This window comes from Hyaena hyaena, unplaced genomic scaffold (genome assembly GCF_003009895.1).
Source record: "Hyaena hyaena isolate Hyena2069 unplaced genomic scaffold, ASM300989v1 scaffold_387, whole genome shotgun sequence".
NCBI classification, from domain to species: domain Eukaryota; kingdom Metazoa; phylum Chordata; class Mammalia; order Carnivora; family Hyaenidae; genus Hyaena; species Hyaena hyaena.
This window is the reverse complement of record NW_024081019.1, coordinates 467,590-489,679: the sequence shown is the minus strand read 5'-3', so window position 1 is coordinate 489,679 and position 22,090 is coordinate 467,590. Positions and strand designations below refer to the sequence as shown.

The window sequence follows — 22,090 nt, the reverse complement described above, 5'->3', positions numbered from 1 at the left end:
TTCCCTGATGAGGAGGGATGCTGAGCATCGTTTCATGTGTCTGTTGGCCATCTGGATGTCCTCTTTGGAGAAGTGTCTGTTCATGTCTTCTGCCCATTTCTTCACTGGGTTGTTTGTTTTTCGGGCGTGTAGTTTGGTGAGTTCCTTATAGATTCTGGATATTAACCCTTTATCTGATATGTTATTTGCAACTATCTTTTCCCATTCCGTTGGTTGCCTATTAATTTTCTGGGTTGTTTCCTTAATTATGCCCTAATTTTGAAGGTAGTTTTCCTTATAAGTAATACTTAGGTAGCAGGCTAGTAAAGATAGTTTTTACTTCTGTTTTGCCCTTTGGTTTTTGCTTGTTTGTTTGTTTTTTGTTTTGTTTTGTTTTGTGTTGATTCTGTCATATTATTTGGAAGTAGAGCCAGTAAAATATTTTTATTTATCTATTTTTGAAGTTTATTTATTTGTCTTGAGAGAGAGGGAAAGGAGGCAGAGGAGCAAAAAAGGGGAGAGAGAGAATCCCAAGCAGGCTCCATGCTGTCAGCACAGAAGACCAACATGGGGTTTAATTCCACGAACTATGAGATTATGAACTGAGCCAGAATCCAGAGTCAGACACTTAATGGACTGAACCACCAGGTGCCCCAAAATATTTTAAATTTTGAAACTTTTTAGAAATTGTTTTTAAGGGAAATTATATATATATATATATTTTTAATGTTTATTTATTTTTGAGAGATGGAGACAGAGCACAAGTTGGGGAGGGGCAGAGAGAGAGACACACACAGAATCCGAAGCAGGCTCCAGGCTCTGAGCTCTAGAGCCCGATGTAGGGCTCAGTCTTACAAACCACAAGATCATGACCTGAGTGTAAGTTGGAGATCCAATCGACTGAGCCATCCAGGTGCCTCAGAAAATTATATTTTCTAAAAACTGAATCTTAAAGCCATTTATACCAGAGTGGAAAAATTATTCTAGCTCTATTGGTTGGTAGAAAAAATAATTAAATCATTGCTTTCATTTTCATATTATGATACTGGAAATAGCATTCTATCTTATTCTTATATTGATTTGCTCCTCTTTGCATCTTCATATTTTTTTAAGTAGTCTTTAAAACATTTCAGGTCTATGTCATTGCTATTTGGAAATTGTATTATTATTATTATTTTTATTATTTTTAGAGAGGGAGTGGAGCATGAGCTGAGGAGAGGGGCAGAGGGAGAGAGAATCTTAAGCAGGCTCCATGCTATGTGGAGCCTGCTATGGGGCTTGATCCCATAACCACCAGATCATGGCCCGAGCCTAAATTAAGAGTCGGATGCTCATTTGATTGAGCCAGCCAGGTGCCCCTGTTTTAATGATTATAGTCATGAGCTTTTCTTCTCTTTTTTGTAATCCAGATAGTCATTGGCCTCTTAAAAAGCAAACTTATAATCATTCTTTTGTTCAGTGTTTATAAATATTGTCCCCTTACATTTTTCTTTATTTCTCTATCCTATAACAAAAACAATAGAATCTTGGGGACAAAGTGAAAGGAGAAAAACATTTTTTTAAATTTACATTTTAGTTAGCATACAGTGCAATATTTGTTTCAGGAGTAGAATTCAGTGATTCATCACTTATATACAATACCCAGTGCTCTTCCCCAAAAGTGCCTTCTTTAATACCCACCACCCATCTAAGCTGTCTCCCACCTCCCTCCCTCCACTAATCCTCAGTTTGTTCTCTATTGTTAAGAGTCTTTTGTGGTTTGTTTCCCTCTCTCCTCCTTTTTTCCCATGACAGAAGAAAATTACATTGGCAAAGAAGAATGGGAGGTACTAAGCTGTACTGAGAATCCAAATTATTTTCTAAGGAAAATCTGGGCCCTGCCCTTCCACTGATAGGCGATGGGAAAGTCTTCTACTCAGAGGGTGTCCTGAGAGTTTCCTCAAACATTATGAATCTTATTTCCTGCCTGTTTGTTAAAACTTATGATTCCCTTGTTATTTGGCAGCATAGAATGCTCAGACTACCAAAATAGATGCCAAAGAGAACAATTTCAAACTCATTTATGCCCAAATTATCTGAAGCTCAACCTTGTTGGAAACTATCCTGATTGATTGTCTGAATAGGCTACTGTTCACTCATCATTTCTTTTAGAGCTGTTCACTGGAGTGCCACCAGTTGGTTACCAGTTACTAGTTTGCTTTCTCCCAGTTCGTGGCCAGCTGTGAGAAGCTTCCTCTGTTTTCCCAAGGATACTATACAAAAATAATTTCCTGTGTGTGCCCCATAAATTAAAAAAAATTCCCGATCATTATTTCTCAAAGCTTAGACCACCAGCATCATCATATTCTGGGGGTGATTATTATATATGAAGATTTTCTCTCAGATATATAAAATCCTATAAAGTCATGTTTCCTGGAGGGAGGTGGATTACAGGGAGGTAGTAGGTATCTGCATTTTTGACAACTCCAATGTTGAATGGTGGCACACTACAGTTGAATAATTGTTGTTGATCTCATGGAGTGGAAGGTAAATGAGAGCGGTTTGGGATATGCTGTGTTTGAGAAAGGAATGTCTTGTAGGCAGAATAGAGGTAGTGATTTGGAAGTGAGCCATATGCTGATTGTATTTGAAGCCCTGGGAATAGGGGAAGGAACATTAGGACCATAATCTTTAGCATACAAGCATTAAATGGGAGGTTTGGGAAGGGTAGATAGTAATAGATTCTGGGAGAGGCAGGCAGAGAGGAAGGAGAACAATTTGGGCTCGTACCTGGGAGGCAAGGTTTAGTGACATGAAGACTGAACTTTCCATGCCATTTAATAGCAAGTAGTTCATTAGTGTTCTTGGTGAGGGCGGATGAGTGGGCACAATGGTAACAAAATCTAGATTTGTAGTAAGAGGAGTGGGAGGTAGGGAAGACTGAGTGTTTATGGGTCTTTAAAGAAACTTAGCTGTGAAGGGAAGAAGGGAGGATGATAACTGGGGGCAACACTGGGTAAAGAGAAGTGGGAAAAATTCAGTGTATAGCATAGTGGATATAATAGAGCAGGGATGGGGCACCTGGCTGGCTCTATAGGTGGAGCATGTGACCCTTAATCTGGGGATTGTAGGTTTGAGCTCCACACTGAGTGTAGAGATTACTTAAAAATAAAATCTTAAAAAAAATAGAGCAGGGATTCAGAGAAGATAGTCAGAGATGAGATCAGGTGTGCAGATGGAGGAGTTATCCTTAAACACATGTGAGCACTTTTTTTCCCACTGTGACAGAAGGCAAGAGGGTAAGAATGGATACAGATGAAGAGAAATTTGCAGGTCAGGTTGGGAAGTTGAAACAGTAATGACCCCTACTTTCTTTGGAGTGATCAAAGAGTGAAAAGATGGTATTAGGGATCTTTAAATCATTTTAGGCAAAGCCAACTTGATACATAGAAGGATTCTTTACTAATCTTGAGATCCCAGTTGAAATAGGACACCATGCATTTAAAGTGGCATGTACTTCCTGTTTTTCTTAATTCAAGATGCCAACTCATGAGAGAGGTAGTGAGAGTGGGGTGAGAAGGAGACTGAGTGGGCCAGTTTGGTTTCATGCCAACTTGTGGCCTGGAGGGAGAGTTTACTACAGGAATCCTGAGTAGAAAACTCCCAGGGCTGACTGAAAAATAGCTACTATGTTTATCTTTTGGCTACTCAGCATTTATACCTCCCGGTGGCAGCTGGCCCTGTAAAACTGCACAACCTTGTATTCTTACCCATCTGCAGTGGGAGATAACCATGCGCACCTACTGCTTCAAAGGCACTTTCACGGAGCCCTGGCTGTGCAAAAGTCCAGGATCTTTGGGTGATAATACCTTTCTCTTGTAATTTAGTCGTTATCATGTTCCAGTATTCTGCTGCCTCTAGACTCAGTGGTGTGTATGTACAATCTCTGTTCAAAACCTATAGAAGAGAAAGAAAAAAAAATATATATGAGAAAGAAAAATTTTGAAAATTAAGAGTAAGGAGTAGAAAAAATTGTATGGTAACTTAAAGAAGTTGTATTGGGGAATACCTTCTGTTTTATATCTGGTCACCAGGCTATGTAACTATGCTATTTTTTTTTTTTTTTTAAACTTTGACCAGCTGATTAGGGCTCTTGGTCTTGAGTGGAGATGAAGGAACCAGATAACTGGTGTAGGCCTTCATTCCTGAGGGATCTAGAATGCTAATACTTGCCTGAAGAGAATTGTAGTAGTTTCATTTACTGCTGCTCCAGATAGTATAGGGAGGGTCCTTGGAGTTTCCTGGGTTTCACTAAGATTTCTTTCAGCCCTATTTGGCCCTTAAGAGGTGATGAGGTAGGCCTGGTTCCTGCAGATTGGATTATAGTGTACATTTAAAGAGATATGCCTCTTTTCGTCCGGTGAGAGTCAACTGTTTCTGTTGGCCTCTGTTTATTGGAAAGGAAAAAGTGCATTATTAAGATCTAGAACTGTATTCAAGCAGATGGGTTGTATCAGTTGGCTCCGAGAAAAGATATGATGTGGAATAATAGAAGAATTTAGGATTGCCCTTTAAATTATACCGATCAACCCTAACTCTTTCTATAAGACCCATTAGGCTTCACAAAACATGGAAAGAGCCTAAGTGTCCATCAACGGACGAATGGATCAAGAAGATGTGGTTTATCTATACCATGGAATACTACATGGCAATGAGAAACCATGAAATCTGGCCATGTGTAGCAACATGGATGGACCTTGAGGGTGTTATGCTGAGCGAAATAAGTCAGGCAGAGAAGGACAAATACCATATGTTTGCACATATAGGAGGATTAGGAGGAACTTAATGAAGGACCATGGGGGAGAAGAAGGGGGGAAATAGTGGAGGAGAGTGAGGAAGGCAAACCATGAGAGATTCTTGAATGCCGAGAACAAACTGGGGGCAGATGGGGGGGAGGGGGAGGGGGAAGGGGGGTGATGGGCATGGAGGTGGGCATTTGTGGGGATTAGCACTGAGTGTTATATGGAAACCAACCTGACAATAAACTATTAAAAAGAAAGATCCATTAGGCTTCAATATTGGCACATTGCTTATTAAACATGGATATGATAGGAATTACCACATATGCATATTGAAGCTTTTTGGCATTAAATTTTGGAAACTACCCCAAATGAAGCCTAGGAGTGGTTTTTTTGTTTTGTTTTTTGTTTTTTGTTTTTTATTTTCTCCCTAACGGGAGATAGAGTTCCACTGGTTTTCATACAGCTGTCCCAATATAGTATCTGTCATGTAAATGTTAGGGAACCAAATGGATGTTCTACTATTTTCTGTGGAAATACATTTACTTTATTTAAAATTAAAAAAGATTTTAATGTTTATTTTTGAGAGAGTGAGAGAGAGACAGAGTGCAATTGAGGGAGGGGTAGAGAGAGAGAGGGAGACACAGAATCTGAAGCAGGCTCCAGGCTCTGAACTGTCAGCACAGAGCCCGACCCAGGGCTTGAACTCATGAGCCATGAGATCACGACCTGAGCCGAAGTCGGATGCTCAATCAGCTGAGCCACCCAGGTACCCGAAATACATTTCCTTTAAACTCTCAGAAATCATAGGCTGGCTTTGCTCTCACTGGTTGAACTAAGTTAAAAAATTCATTTATTACTAAGTCTCCATAATTAGCAACAATAGTATATTTCTGGGCTTTGAGAGTTAGTAGTAACTTGAGCCAATATTCAGTATTCTCACACAGTTTGGGTATTTCCCTTTCCTCAGTGTGCCTGAAATTTAAATAACTCTTGGTCCCATAGGGAAAGATCTGAGGAAAATTTATATTAGGCATGTGTGGTGTTACAGCAGCATCTAAACACTGTGTTGTCTTTATTCAAGGGGCTGTGAGTCTGTAAATGGACTTAAGTGTGGAAATGAGTAAGAGGCCATGAGTGTCTATATGTATGGTGGCTTGAGTTAGTCCTCTTTTTCATAGACCTAAAATATTATTATAGATTTCAAAAAAAAAAAAAGACTCGAGTTTATTTATTTTGAGAGTGAGAGAGAGTGAGCGAATGAGCGTGAGTGGGGTCGGAGCAGAGAGAGAGGGAGACACAGAATCTGAAGCAGGCTCCAGGCTCTGAGCTGTCAGCACAGCTGACACAAACCGTGATATCATGACCTGAGCTGAAGTTGATGCTTATCTGACTGAGCCACCCAGGCACCCCAAAAAAGACTCGAGTTTAATAAACACATTATAGGACATTTATTTTTTATTATTATTTTTTATTTCTAGGAGAGAGAGAGACAGCTTGAGCAGGGGAGGGTCAGAGAGGGAGATACAGACTCTGAAATAGGCTCCAGGCTCTGAGCTGGCAGTCAGCACAGAGCCTGACGTGGGGCTCGAACCCACGAACCGTGAGATCATGACCTAAGCGAAAGTCGGATGCTTAACCGACTAAGCCACCCAGGCGCCCCAAGTGTAGACATTGTTAATCAGAGCACTATACCTAGTGAGGCCTCCGAATCTGTTTTACACCCAGCTGTAGAGTTGATGCTCTATGATGAAATCCGTTTATAACCTTACTAATCTTTTGTAAAAGGATTTGCTTTGACTGAGTTAAATTATAAACACTGACACCAAAGCAAGTATTAGGAAAAACATGTAACATGTTAGTATGTGTAAATATTGGTGATATAAAAAAAGCTCTTATTGAAAAACTACATTATTAATATAAGTTCATTTTCATTGCATCTCTTTTGGCAGATTGGCTACTGTATATGAAGCAAGACTTGATTGTTTAATTTTTAAGCTTTTCTTTTAGACATTAGAAAGTTTATTTTCAAAGAGATTTTGTTGTTAATGTTTGTTTCTTCTTATATCTTTTAAAAAAAAATCTCTCCACAGATAAAATAATTGTGGGTAGCTTTATGGGATACCTAAGAATCTTTAACCCTCATCCTGTAAAAACAGGAGATGGAGCTCAAGCTGAAGATATGCTTCTAGAAGTGCATCTACGAGATCCAATACTGCAAGTGGAAGTAGGAAAGTTTGTTTCGTAAGTACAGCCCACTATTTCTGGCATTTTATCTTACTTGGAGTGTTGTTTCCTCACTGTGTCATTTTGTGGATTCTTAAATGAAAAAAAGACTATTAGTTAATGTATCTTCTAGATATTGTTACTTGGGCATTCCTCATGGACTGAACTTTTTTTTAATTGTGGAAACCAGCACATTCAAGAGAATAATTTAGGACTTTTTTTAATTAAAAAAAATTTTTTAATAGAAACAGACCTAACATACTTGACGTATTAGAGGTTTTTAAAGGAAAAGAGAAAAGCTTCTGAAAATAACCAAATGAAGAAATAGAAAGTAATCACTTACTTAAAGCACTAATTGTATAGGTTATAAATGTCTGTTAAAATAATTAGACAAAGTAGCAGTTATGGTATTTGGTACATAACTCTGAAGCTTTAAAGTGAATTAGTACTTATTTGGTGTAGAAAGGTCCTTAATTTCTTTTTGTTTAATTTTTAAATTTTATTGTATTGTATTTTATTATTTTATTTATTTTTGAGAGAGAGAGAGAGCACAGGCATGTGCACAAATTGGGACGGGGCAGAGAGAGAGAGAGAGAAAGGGACAGAAGATCTGAAGCAGGCTCTATGCTGACAGGAGAAAGCCCAATACAGGGCTTGAACTCATGACCTATGAAATCATGACCTAAACTGAAGTCACATGCTTAACCAACTGAGCCACCTATGTGCCCCTATCTTTTCACTTTTTTTTTTTTTAATTTTTTTTTTAATGTTTTATTTATTTCTAGGAGAGAGAGAGACAGCGTGAGCAGGGGAGGGTCAGAGAGAGAGGGAGTCACAGACTGAAACAGGCTCCAGGCTCTGAGCTGGCAGTCAGCACAGAGCCTGACGCGGGGCCCGAACCCACGAACCGCGAGATCATGACCTAAGCGAAAGTCGGACGCTTAACCGACTAAGCCACCCAGGCGCCCCATATCTTTTCACTTTTTAAAAGAGTGAAGTGTTGCAATGATCATTGTGTTCAGTAGTTCTAAGTAGAGTTTTCTATGTGGTCACTTGTTGGAAGGGAGGAGGTTAACATTAATGAATGGATACTTCACTAGCATTAATTTACTAGTACTATTTCATTAATCTTATCTATAGATGTGATCTGCATTTAAAGATAAAGAAACTAGCTAGAGCTCAGAGCTTTAGGTTATATAGCCAGGATTCAAGACCCAGGTCTATCTGACTCCATACTTTATTATCTTTCCATGACATCATGTTCTTTTCCTGTATGTGATAGAATATTGTGTTGAGTGTTCAGGGCAATAACAGTTTTTTGAAGTCAGTATTGAGTATGTGATAGAAATATATATTTGCAGATAGTGTATATATTTGCATTTTCTGGTAGTAGAGCATTTGGTGAGCATTTATATTCATTATAATGATGTTTTGCAAGTATTATCTAATATAATTCTCATTTTGTAAATGAGAGACTAACACTATGAAAGGTTAAATCAGGACCCCGACTCCAAGTCTTCAGATTTCAATTATATTTGTTCTAGTTTAGAACAGAGTCTTTACCAGAGGTCTTACACTGGAGGACTGCTTGCAGATGTGTTTTAAATTTAAAAGAGTTGCTAATATTTAAGAACCAGGGGATTTCACATAAAATCTCTGCTCTCTTGTTTTTCTTGGAAAAAAAGAAAAAAAAAGTGGAAATTTGGCCACAAGCCTAGAACTGAGTGGTGGTTGCTTCCTTTAGTCTGGCTCCACTCTGCAGCAGACCACAGCCATTTACACTCTTCACTCATTTCCATCCACTGACCTGAACCTTGAAGACTGGATTTAGGATTTCTAGACTATATTATGTCTTGGAAATCAGTTGATAGGGGCTGAGAAGTATACTGGTGACAGTGGAAGTTTAGTTCAAAATGAGCTGGAAGTGACGTATGCCATTTACTAATAATGATTAGCATTCTGTGGTGCTTTATACTTTTTAAGGTGATTTTATTTCATTTAATTGAAACCTCTTATTTTCCAGGATGAGAAACAGGTTCAGAAAGATTAACTTACTTGCCCAAGGTTAATTAGCCAAAGAGACAGGACCAGAACTTGGGTCTCTGTATTATGAGAGAGCACTCATGAAGGGACATCTGATTCAACTTTTTCTGGGAGGCTCTACTGGCCTCAACTGAAGGAAGTTCCTTGAGGCAGAGTCCTTGAGCCTCTGGGATTGTCAAAGTGGTGTTTGTTGTTACATTTATTTTTCAGTTTCGAATATTATGTAGTAAATTTTTAGTTAACTGATTGTAGGCTGTGGTTATAATCTCTTAAAATATTTTGTCATTTTTTTGGTTACATCTGAAGTTAACATTTAAACTTTTAAAACTTTTCCCATTTTTCAGAGGTACTGAAATGCTTCATTTGGCTGTGTTGCATTCTAGAAAACTTTGTGTCTATTCTGTCTCAGGTAAGAAACATTTTTTTCTAATGTAGAATTTGTAGTAAAAGTGGCTTCTTAATATGCTATAAGAGTAGATGCTTGCTTATGTTCACTTGTTAGAGAACACAAAACATTTGGTTGAAGATTTTCTTATCTTGGTTAACATTTTCCCTTGTTCATTTCTTTTTTCAGATACTTAGGCTGTTACTTTTTTTTTTGTTTGCTATTATTATGTATTTTTAAATTTTTAGTAGAAGGTTCCTTATAATCTCCCTTCCCAGGAATTGTGTCTAGGATTGCCTGTGACTACAGGGGCCAATTCTGTATACTTAGGACTCATGAGTGTTTTAAAAGACTTTTGTTTATTTTTTTATTTTTATTTTTTATTTTAAAAATTTTTTATGTTTATTTATTTTGGACACAGAGAAAGACAGCATGAGCAGGGGAGGGGCAAAGAGAGGGAGACACAGAATCTGAAGCAGGCTCCAGGCTCTGAGCTGTTAGCACAGAGACTGATGTGGGGCTTGAACTCATGATCTGAGCCAAAGTTGGATGCTTAACCTATTGAACCACCTGGGTGCCCCTTGTTTATTTTATAAAATTTAAGTATAGTTGGCACACAATGTTACATCAGTTTCAGGTGTAAAACAGTGATTTCACTTCTCTATATGTTACGCTCTGCTCACCACAGGGTAGCCACCACTTGTCACCATACAATGCTGTTACAATACTATTGACTGTATTCCTTATGCTGTACCTTTTATCTAGGACACTAGAATCTTGAGAAATTTTTAGTAGCAACAACAAACTTCATTAGATGCTGAGTCATAATGGTTTAAATTACCTTTTATTTGGTGAACTTCAAGTGTTTTCTCTTTAAACTTTAAATTTCTTGGCTTTTGGTTGTTTTTACTCAACCTGACCTGAAGGCACTTATTTGAGGCTTAATGAGGTTTCATTCTCTAATATTTTTTCTGTGGGTACAAGTATGGTAGTTAATTATAGTTTGGTTTCAGCATTTTGGTCGTTATTAAATAGAAAAGGTAACTTAAAATTTTGTTTTAGTTATTTGATAAATTTTAGTTCAAGCTGAGTTATTTTAATGGATATCAATATTGGGGAAATCTTTTATTGGCACAATAAAGCTAAGTCTCTGTGGGTCTATTCCTTATACAAGAGGTGTTCTTTGGAGTCTGCTGTAAATATTAACATTAGGATTTGGATTTTTCATACTCATTCTCTTGAGCTTTTTGTATTTGGCTTTCAATTTGAGTGATGATTCACATTTACTGTCACTGAGCTGGATATTCCTTTTTTTTTTTTGCTGGGTTATTATTATTATTTTTTGGTTTTAGGAGTAGAATTCAGTGATTCGTTACTTACATAAAATACCCAGTGCTCATCACAACAAGTGTCCCCCTTAGTGCTCACCACCCATCTAGCCCATTTCCCTCTGTCAACCCATAGTTTGTTCTCTATCATTAATAAGAGTCTCTTGTAGATTGTTTCCCTGTCTTGTCTCCCCCCACTCCCATATGCTCCTTTGTTTTATTTCTTAAATTCCACATATGAGTAAAATCATATGGTATTTGTCTTTCTCTGACTTATTTTGCTTAGCATAAGACATTCTAGCTCCGTCCATGTGGTTGCAAATGGCAAGATTTCATTCTTTTTGATGGCTGAGTAATATTCCATTGTGTGTGTGTGTGTGTACGTACATACATACATACCATATCTTCTTTATCCATTTATCAGTTGATCACATTTGGGTTGTCTCCATAGTTTGGCTATTGTTGATAGCACTGCTAGAAACTTTGGGGTGCATGTGTCCCTTCGAATCTATTTTTGTGTCCTTTGGATAAATACCTGGTAGTGTAATTGCTGGTTCATAGGGTGGTTCTATTTTTAATTTCTTGAGGAACCTCCATACTGTTCTCTAGAGTGGCTGCACCAGTTTACATTGCCACCAGCAGTGCAAGAGGGTTCCCCTTTCTCCTCATCCTTGCTACACCTGTTGTTTTGTGTATTGTAAATTTTAGCCATTCTGACAGGTGTGAGGTAGTATCTCATTGTGGGTTTGATTTGCATTTCCCTGATGATGAGTGATATTGAGCAACTTTTCACGTGTCTGTTAGCCATCTGGATGTCTTCTTTGGGAAAGTGTCTATTCATCTGTTCTGCCTATTTCTAAACTGGATTATTTGTTTTTTGGGTGTTGATTTTGACAAGTTCTTTATAAAATCCTTTATATATACATATATATATATATATACCTTATATATATATTTATATATCCTTTATCAGATATGTTTATGTAATTTGCAAATATCTTCTCCCATTCTGTAGGCTGCCTTTTAGTTTTGCTGATTGTTTCCTTCACCGGGCAGAAGCTTTTTATGTTGATGAGGTCCTAATAGTTCATGTTTGCTTTTGTTTCCCTTGCTTTTATCTTAAGTCCTAATAGTTCATGTTTGCTTTTGTTCCCTTTCCTTTCGGTGACATGTCTAATAAGAAGTTGCTACGGCCAAGGTCAAAGAGATTGCTGCCTATGTTCTCCTCTAGGTGATTTCCTGTTTCATATTTAGGTTTTTCATCCATTTTGAATTTATTTTTATGTGTGGTGTAAGGAAGTGGTTCAGTTTCATTGTTCAGCATGTTGCTCTCCAGTCTTTCCAACACCATTTGTTGAAGAGGCTATCTTTTTTCCATTGGATATTCTTTCCTGCTTTGTTGAAGAATAGTTGACTATATAGTTGTGGGTTAATTTCTGGGTGTTCTATTCTGTTCCATTGATCTATGTGTCTGTTTTTGTGGCACAAAACAGTACCATACTGTGTTGATGACTACAGCTTTGTAATATAGCTTAAAATTCAGAATTGTGATGCCTCCAGTTTTTTCTTTTTCAGTATTGCTTTGGCTATTTGGGGTCTTTTGTGGTCCAAACAAATTTTAGGATTGTTATAGCTCTGTGAAAAATGCTGGTGGTATTTTGATAGAGATTGCTGAGCTGTATATTCTTAAGCAGTCTCTTTTTGGAGGTGAAGGTCTGTTAGCTTTCTAAGGCAAGCTTGGTAACCTGGCCTATGGTGTATGGTAGGCATATGTTGATTGCACGAGTGAACTAATTTCTGGGTGGGGCTGAGATAATAGGTAACAGATTACTCTGGTTTTTTTTTTTTTTCTTCCTTTTTTTCTTTTTCCCTCTGTTACCACTATCATTTTCTTTTCCACTTTTTTGTTTACATCAAAAATATAGTATTTCTCTGTGTCATTGGTAAACCACTCCCATTGGTTTCATGGTGAAAGATTTTGCTCTTCCTAGTGATAGGGCAAATATTTAGTTTTCCTGAGTAAATAGAGAAGATGTGATATAAGCTACTTTATTATGTGACTCTAGTTGTTTCTCTGTTAACTGTGAGGTGATACTATTAACTGGATTACACAGGACATGAGGGGGGAACTTGTGTGCAGTTATCCCTGAATACTTCCTAGAGAATTGGTCCCTTCTGGAGGCTCTAAGAGGGAGGAGAGGTAAGGATCCTATAAACTAGAAATTAGTTAAGACTCTTGGTCTTCTCTGGTCCCATTTGAATGGTGGCCCAGAAAGATGGAAGCTCTAGAGTTTCCCTGGGGTGTAGGGCATAGATTAGTGATAAAATGCGTATTCATCAAGAAGACCTGCTGAAAGAAACTGGCACGTTGTATGAGACATTGGTATTTTCCTTCAAATTAGTGTTGAAAATGAAACTTATTTGTCATGGGAATATGATTTTTATCACTCTTTTGTTCTTTGTATTTGTTTACAAGCATCGTATACCCTGGGGACAAGGATTTCTCCAAACTACATTCCCTTATGCCCCATCTCACTTCCCTTTTCTGTCTCTCATCTTGGTCTCTTAAGATTTTCAGAGGCTGACAATTTGTATATTTCCTCTGGTTTGGCTTAAATTGAGAAGCAGGAAAGTTAATGTTTTTTGTTCTCTTGAATATGATTCTTGAAGTTCCAGACTGAACTTTTACTTAGCTTTTACTGTAACGGGGGAAGCATAAACATTTTTTAGTTTAAGTAAAACCACTGGTGTCAACAGATGAAAGTGTTAGCTGAACTTGACATGCTCACTCCTACCTGCCCCCTTCCCACATATTTCTTGTTTCCTTTCATATGCTATGTGCTTTTAAAACAGATTTGAGGCAAACTAGAGGAGACCTTCTGGATACACCAAACCACCCTTCATGGTCAGAGGCTGCTGTGCTGACTTCTTTCTGGAGGGTGATATGTCAATAAGTGCACGCTAAATGTGGAGAAATAGCAAGGTCTTGCTGAGCTGAAGTTAGTCCATCTTATCGTACTTTGGTAAAGAAACAGGATCACATGGCATCTCAGATTCCTTCCTGATGGGCTTCAGTTTCTGAGTAAATGGTTGCAGATGTGTGAGCATAAGCCATCCTGATGATGTCCTCTTAAATATTCTTTTCCAAATATTGTGTACTTCTTTAAAAATATTTTTTTTTAACGTTTAATTATTTTTGAGAGAGAGAGCATGAGCGGGACAAAGAGAGAGGGAGACAGAGAATCCGAAGCAGGCTCTAGGCTCTGAACTGTCAGCACAGAGCCTGACATGGGGCTTGAACTGTGAACCACGAGATCATGACCAGAGCCAAAGTTGGACACTCAACCAACTGAGCCACCCAGGTGCCCCCAAATATTCTGTACTTCTCAACAAGTATTTGCTAAGCATTTGACATATTTATAGAATTTTGATGTTTGCTGTGAGTGGACAAAAAGATGTGGTTCTTCACTTTTGATAGGCTTCTGTAATCTAACTTGATTATTTAACACAGTGAACCTTTTAATTTTCTCTGTAATAGCTTTTCTTTCATTTAACTTCATTAGATTCCTCAGCAGTTATCTAAAATTACACTGAAAACTGTTTTCGGTGGCTTTTGATTTTTTCAGAGAATTTTTTTGTTTAAATTAAATCTTAAGTAAGGCCAACCGCATCAGTGTTCTAATAATCATTTATTTTATTTTTTTTCTAATTTTTTTTAACGTTTTATTTTTGAGACAGTGAGAGACAGAGCATGAGGTGGGGAGGGGCAGAGAGAGAGAGGGAGACACAGAATCTGAAGCAGGCTCCAGGCTCTGAGCTGTCCGCACAGAGCTTAATGCGGGGCTCAAACTCATGAATCACGAGATCATGACCTAAGCCGAAGTCAGACGTTTAACCGACTGAGCCTCCCAGGCGCCTCTCCATTTACTTTCTAATTTCTGAAACTTTATATTAATTTTAGGTATAAGTAGACTATATTTATAGGTACTATACTCAGTCTGTATATCCCAGAACAAAGCCTGTGTAAGTTATTTTAATTTTGTATCATTGATGTTTCTCTAGAAAAAAGTGGTTAGAAATTTCATTTTTTTTCAGATACTACCTTTATTCTAAAGTAGTATCTAAGGAAGATAAATTGTCTTTTGTTCTCCATAGTTGCCCTATTAATTTTGAGAGTGCTATTACCTGAAAATTGAAAATTATCAGTGCCTTTGCAACTTTTTCAGAACACAAATCCCAGTGTCATTTCATGCCAAGTTTGTGTAAGTATTGAGTGCTGACCCCTGTGTTCATTTACCTTTCAGCTAGTAGGTGTGAGTAAGTGCATTCCTTACTCAGAGGGCTTGATTTGGTTTTAGGTACAGGATGAAATTTGTAATTTTTGTAGAGACAAACCAAATGTTTCTTGGAACTTTTTTCTGGTTTCTTGGAGGCTAAACTTCTCCTTAGGTTAGGGCTGTGAGTTATTTAGTGTGCGTGTTTCTTTTCCTTTGGCCCATGTGGTTGTGGTTGCCCCTCAGTTTCCTTGGACTTTACCGATTTTGCTACCATTTAGATTCCACCAAGCTTTCGTTTCCTGTCAGGGTTAGCTGGCAAATTTGAGTCTTTTTCTTTGTTTTTTATTCTGTTGGTTTGTTAAGTCTGTTGTTACCATTCTCAGGGACATAGATCTGAGTAGAAGTGATTTTCCTACAAGAAATTGTCCCCTTTTCGTTTTCTCTTTCAACCTTTCACCTTCCAAATAAAGAAAAAGCCAGTTTGAGAAAGGTGGAGGTGGAAATGATGTTTTTGATGGCTGGTTTGTTTAGGGAAATTGTCATTAGCTTACCAAGTTTTTTGAAAGTTGTGAAATGATGGACAACTAGGTACCAGGATATATAGTGCTAACTCTAATAAAGACCTAGTTTGAGTACTTTGTCCTTTATCAGCTATGTGATTTGCAGGGTAATTTCTCAAACTTTTTTTGAACTTAGTGTGCCTGATCTCTAAAATGGAAGTAGAAATATTTGGGTTCTTATAACCTCCATATACATTGGTAATTACTTTTGGGCAAAGAACAAACAAATGCTCATGTGTAAATATGTATGTACATACATACAGACAAACATATCCTTAGATTGTTTGGGGGCTATTTCATTTGCTTTGTATTTAAAATTTTAACTTAGATTTTCCATCTTTGAAAGACAAAAATGCTTCTTACTGGAAAAAGTTGCATTCTGAATCCTTTTTATTTCTATCACCTCTTTAACAATAATGTTCTTGCCTGATTACTGGGGTATAGCTCCAACCATAAGTACTCTTGAAAGCCTAACAACCAAAGAGTAAAATATGGATAAAGAATTTTTTCAAACTTGGAAAGAAAGAGAAAATGAATATAGCACATATAATTTATTAAATGCAGAGAAAGTATTTTTCTTTGATTTGAAGGAGATTCTTCGCAGACCTCAAATAAAACATATTATTTACTTGCTAAGGGAAACTTTTAGAATATCTCTTCATTAAATTAAAATATACTGTATTAGGGGCTTGAGTATTTTGAGAGTTGGGACAGGAAACTGAATTGCTTGAAAGTGTGGGGAGTTTTTTCTAAGACATTTTGAATCATGCCTTTGCTCTATTATTGTTTAAGTATAAGGAACTTAGCCTCATTTATTTCAGAACTGAAATTGGGTGGTTTTGTTTTTATTTAAATAATTACACTTTACTCAGATAAAATGGAAATAGATAATAAATGTCATTCACTGTAGTATTTCATCTAATGGTGTAATCTAGCCAAGACTTAAATTGTTTTAACTATGCTGGCATTCTATATCAACAGTGTGCTAATTGTAATACATACTGTTTTAGTGCTTTATCATTTTAAGTTTCACTGAAACTGAATTACTTAGAAATGGTGTAGAGGATGACAGGAAATTAATATTTTTAATGTAAATAAATACAAAGCAATTCTTTAATTTTTTCCTGCTTAGGAACCTTAGGTAATGTGGAACATGGGAACCAATATCAGATCAAATTGATGTATGAACATAATCTTCAGAGAACAGCCTGCAATATGACTTATGGATCATTTGGTGGTGTGAAAGGTAATTTACATTAAACTTGAGTATGCTATTGCAAATACCAGATTTTGGATTCTTGGCCATATAAAAATGGAAGATCACAAGGTATGAATCTCAGAGTTAAACATATTGTATTGAAACTCCTATATTCAAGCAAAATAATGAAAAAAGAAAACGTTAAACATCAGTTGTGTTTGATTTTCATATAATCACTTTTATGTGGCCTACAGAGATATTTCTAAAAGTATCTTTTCATCAGATTTTGTCTTTATAACATGAGCTGACTGAAATTGAGGCTTTTTGGGTAAACTGTATGACTGCCTCTCTCACTGGGGGAAGGGGTTGATCTCACTGATAGAGTCCCTCTCCTACCTGTGATAGGCAGGGTGAAGCTGCAGAAAGTACCCTCTCCATGCCTCACAGTTGTGCAGGTGGTTTCGGCACGAGGGCACCTGGACTGGGGTTAAGCAGAGACTGAAATGTAGACCCGACCCTGGTCATTAGCCATGTGCCTTGGCCAGGAATAAACCTCTCCAGAGGAGGGGTGCCTTTTTAAATTTCACAAAGGCATTGCATTTACCAGTGAGGTTGGGTTCCTCCCACCTTGGGGGTATCATTTTCTAAGTAGCATGGAGCTACATGTAGCCCGCCCACCTTAATCCCAGAGCTGCCTGAGTTACTAGGGCTTGGTGCTTGCTTGGGCACACTGTTATTGTTGGCATTGTGTGGTGGGGGTTCATTTACAACCTAGCTCCTCTCACTTCACTGTGACAGGGTCATAGAGAAGCTGCTGGTGCTGGAGTGAGGACAGGAAGCCAGGTAGTGACACTTACCTGTGTGGTTTTGTGTGTGTATGTATGTGTGGCACCTTGGAACATGAACTAGGGATATCATAATATTTTAGCTCTTTCTGGGCTCATATTTTTATGAATTTATTGTTTAATCATTGTATTAAAAAGTAGGCTACCTATGTTAGATCTTTCCTTAGTGATGTGAAAAAAAACAACTTGATTTTGGAAGTTTCCTTCATTTGTGTGAACTCAGTTCTTTCATACATATGAGTAAAGGTGAGGAAGAATGAATTTGAGCATATCAATTAACAGGAATATTTTAGGTGGTGATGTACCAGTAAGTGTTTTGCATGAAGTGATATGAAACAAAACCTTTGGCTGGATTGCGGAATTGCTTAACTTGAGGAATAGGAATGTTTGGATTATTTAAGGAAGATAGGAGATGTCCAGAGTTGGGTGAAGAGAGGAGAGAAAAAGCTAAAATTTGATAAGAAACTAACTTTTATCAGTGAAGTATCCCTTTCTCACCTCAGCTGTTAGAACTGATTTTCACTGTTCTTAAAACAAAATGTCTGACACGATCAGGGGACCTAGGTCTCTATTGTTTAATAAATTGTTTCAATTCTTTTCCTCTTGCTAAATCTTCATAAAGCAAAGTGCTAAATTCTCTGCATCTGGGGTCCAAAAAATTATGATATGAGAAAAAAGTGCTTTGGCTAAATGAAAGTAAATTTTAAGTTTTTTGGTAACATCAAGACAATTGTTTAGACCACATATCAAATGTTATGTCAGTTATACTGTATTTCTTTTTTAATCAGACCGAGTTAACCCAATTAAAATAAAGTTTTAAATGGGTAAACAGGGATTCCTTGCTTTTGTGTGACATTTTTGCTGGATAATGGTGTTCCAAAGTAATGATTGTTGCTACTAGTTTAGAAAAGAATGGATGACTTTGTGCTTATATGATACCTCTCTTAGTTCTTAAATTATGCCTTACACTTAAAAAGCACCTTTTGAAAAAAACAAGAGGATATTCTGACATGCTTTACCTTTGTATGGTTAAGCAGAACATTTCACAATTTGAAACAGAGAAATGTCTGAATAGCAGAAGTAGATATTCCATTTGATGGGCTTGAAACACTTATGCAATATCACTGAGGCATCTACAAGAAAATATGAAAAAAGTAGTGGGATTGGTAAAGTAGTAACAATTAGCCTTACTGGGAGGTTGGCAGGGGTAATGGGGGTTACTACTAATGCGTACAAGATTTCTTTTTGGAATGATGCAGATATTCCAAAGTGAGATTATGCTGATGGTTGTATAGTTCTGTAGATACATTGGTTACTTGAGGTGTATACTTTAAAGAGGTAGTATATAAAATATATCTCAAGCACTATTAAAAAAAAATTGGCCATGGGGTAAAATCTGATGTTAGGGAGGTGGTAGTACAGTCTGTGTGTCCTATGTTGTTCAGGGCCATATAAAATGACACAACACTCTTAAGCAGGTTGGCTATTGAGAACCACAAAAATATTCTTGGATGCTGATACGTGACTTGTGGGGATGTATATTGGGAAAAGATCCAAAGTATAGAAAATAGAAAAATCATATCATTTATTTCTCTCCTCTTTTTGTCTTCCCTTCATTCCTTTTGTGTGTGTGTATGTGTGTGTATGAATATATATATATATATACATATAAATTATAACTGATCTAAATGAATAATAGAGGAGAATGACTAGATAAGTTCTGATGCATAAATTTAGTGGGTAATTATGAAGTTGTTAAGATGGTTTGCCGAAATGTACAACTTTGTACATAACTCTTTGTCCACATTTCTCATTATTTCCTTAGGATAGAATGTGGAAGTGGAGATATTGAGTCAGAAGGTTATACAGTTTTTTTTCTCAGTCTGAAAATTCCCCTGGCACATATGATATAAATAAATTGTAAAAAGTACAGAACCTAAAAGGAAGAAAGTGACAGTGACTCCAAGGTATGCACATTTCAAAATGAAGCCCATTTTCTAAGCTTGTCATCACTGTGTGTGCCAAATGTGCACTTTTCCGGGGTTGAGTGGGTCAGTCTTTTAAGTTGAAAACCTCCCTAGACTTGATCTGAATTTAAAAAAGGAAACTTAAAAACTTTTTTGTCTTTTATCTTCCTTTGTATTTAAGATGCCTTCTTATGGGATTTAGTTGTGGAATCACGTCAGTAGTCCTTAAGAAAGGAATTAGGCAAGAAGAAACCCTGGCCCCATTTTAAACAAATGTGTTTTTAAGGTACAGGAAGGCAGGAAGTTTATTTTACATGTACACCAGATTGAACTACCACTAGATGGCAACCTTGGACTTTAGTTGGTTCCTCATTTAACTAAAGTATGGTAAGAGGTCACCAATGCAGGAATTTTGAGCTCAAATAATACTTTGCCTTTTATTAAAAATAAATGTAACTTCTGGGGCACCTGGGTGACTCAGTTAGGTGTCCGAGTCTTGGTTTTGGCTAAGGTCATCATCTCACAGTTTGTGAGCTCAAGCCCCATAGCAGGCTCTGTGCCTTTAACACTGAGCCTGCTTGGGATTTCTCTCTTTCTCTCTCTCTGCCCCTCCCTGTCTTGCTCTCTCTCTCTCTCTCTCTCTCTCTCAAAAAAAAAACAAAACAAAACAAAAAACAAAACCAAACCCAAAACATTAAACAAATAAATGTAACTTCTTCATGTTGCAGAAACGGAATGGAATAGTTTTTTAAAAATTATAATAACTAATATCTTAGAATATAAATTAAAAATGCTTTCTAACTGCATTTCTTGAACTTTAAGTTGCATTTGAATCACAGTGGGACCTTGATAGAAATGCAGGTTCTAACTCTGTAAGTCTGTAATTGGACACGAGAGATTGAATTTCTGATACTTTCTTCATTGTTGCCAAGTCTCAGTCTAGAGATATGTTGCTGCCCTGGATCTACCGAGTACTATTCTATACCAGACACTGTTCTAAGTACTTTACAGGTTGAGTAAGTTAAGATATACTAAGCAAGTGGTAGAGGAGAGATTCTAACTCAGACTGTACTTCCAGAATCTCGTGGTGTTAACCATACTAAACTGCTTCCTTGTCTGGACTGTCAGTAAATTAACCTTCCTAAATCAGAAAAAAGCTTTCCTATGAGAAAGGGTGTATTTTGGTTTGGCTGAAGTTAGTGCATAACTTTGATTCTCTCTAAATTATGAAAACATACTGAGTAACTTACGGTTCAGGTACTTTTTCAATTTGATTTTTTTGGGTTGGTGCTTTGGTTTCTAAGAAAAGTCCTCCCTCTGCCCCACTAATCAGAGAGGTTATATATGGGAGGCTAATATATGATTTGAAATTAGCAAAAGAGTCATTACTGTTTTTCTTTAACCTTTTTTTGTTTGTTCATTAAGAAAATCTTTCAAAAACACCTTTTATACATTTGCAAAAACTCAAAGGCACATTCATTTGATGCAGTAAGGTTTGGCTTTACCCCAAGTTACGTGTAATATCTATTAATGAGAAAAATAATGGTAAAGAAATAGGAAATATAGTTTTATCAACTAGTTGAAGAATATATGCTTAATATCTTCCGTTGTTCAGACTACTACCTACCATTCCAAAATTTAAGTTAAAATTCTTTCCATATTGTACTTTTTCTTTTTTTACAAAAGGATGTAGGAGATGTGTTGGGAGTTAAAAAAAATTTTGTCATTTCTCTAAATATGAACTGCTGTTTTGAAGGAATGACTTTGGGTTTTTATAAAAATGGTAGTTTATCTTTGCCTTTTATAATATTGACAAATTAATGCTTGCAAAATTTATTTTTTTTAATGTTTTATTTATTTCTGAGAGAGACGGAGAGAGAGAGACAGCATGAGCAGGGGAGGGTCAGAGAGAGAGGTAGACGCAGACTCTGAAACAGGCTCCAGGCTCTGAGCTAGCTGTCAGCACAGAGCCCGACTCGGGGCTTGAACCCATGAACTGTGAGATCATGACCTGAGCTGAAGTCGTCGCTTAACTGACTGAGCCACCCAGGCACCCCAGTGCTTGCAAAATTTAGTGAGTGGCATAAGCATGGACAATCAAATTATAGTTTGGAAATATATTAAATCAATTTTGAAAAGATGGATTTGAATTGATCTAAAAATGTGTTATTAAAATTGATGGAATTTATTTGATTTGGTAATTTGAACTCTACTTCTTTTTGAATAAAGGAATAAAGGATATCCCTGCCAGGTTTTCCTCTACTGTTGTTTCATTATGTCACTACGGCTTCCAATGGTTGTGGATATGGTATTTTAAACCTAGTTAAGATAAGCTTGCCAATTCAGAGTAGTATTTGGAAAAGGACAGCATTAATACTGACTGACAGAACCCCAATGGTAGAGTGAAGAAAGAATGTTACTATTTTGAGGCCAACAACTGCAAATACTTAGCTTGGTAAAATAAGATACTTTATCTAGTTTATGTAATGTATCTTGCTACCATC

General features: G+C 37.0%; 1 protein-coding gene across 2 annotated transcripts in view; it reads left to right on the top strand.

Annotated features, from left to right (window-relative positions):
• Positions 1-22,090, top strand: part of BBS9 (Bardet-Biedl syndrome 9) — a 454,413-nt gene that overhangs the window by 18,713 nt on the left and 413,610 nt on the right. For both annotated transcript variants that reach the window (XM_039251160.1, XM_039251161.1), the window contains exons 3-5: positions 6,851-7,001; positions 9,371-9,435; positions 16,709-16,822. In XM_039251160.1, coding sequence (XP_039107091.1) covers positions 6,851-7,001; positions 9,371-9,435; positions 16,709-16,822 — 330 coding nt within the window. The remainder of the gene's footprint in view (positions 1-6,850; positions 7,002-9,370; positions 9,436-16,708; positions 16,823-22,090) is intronic.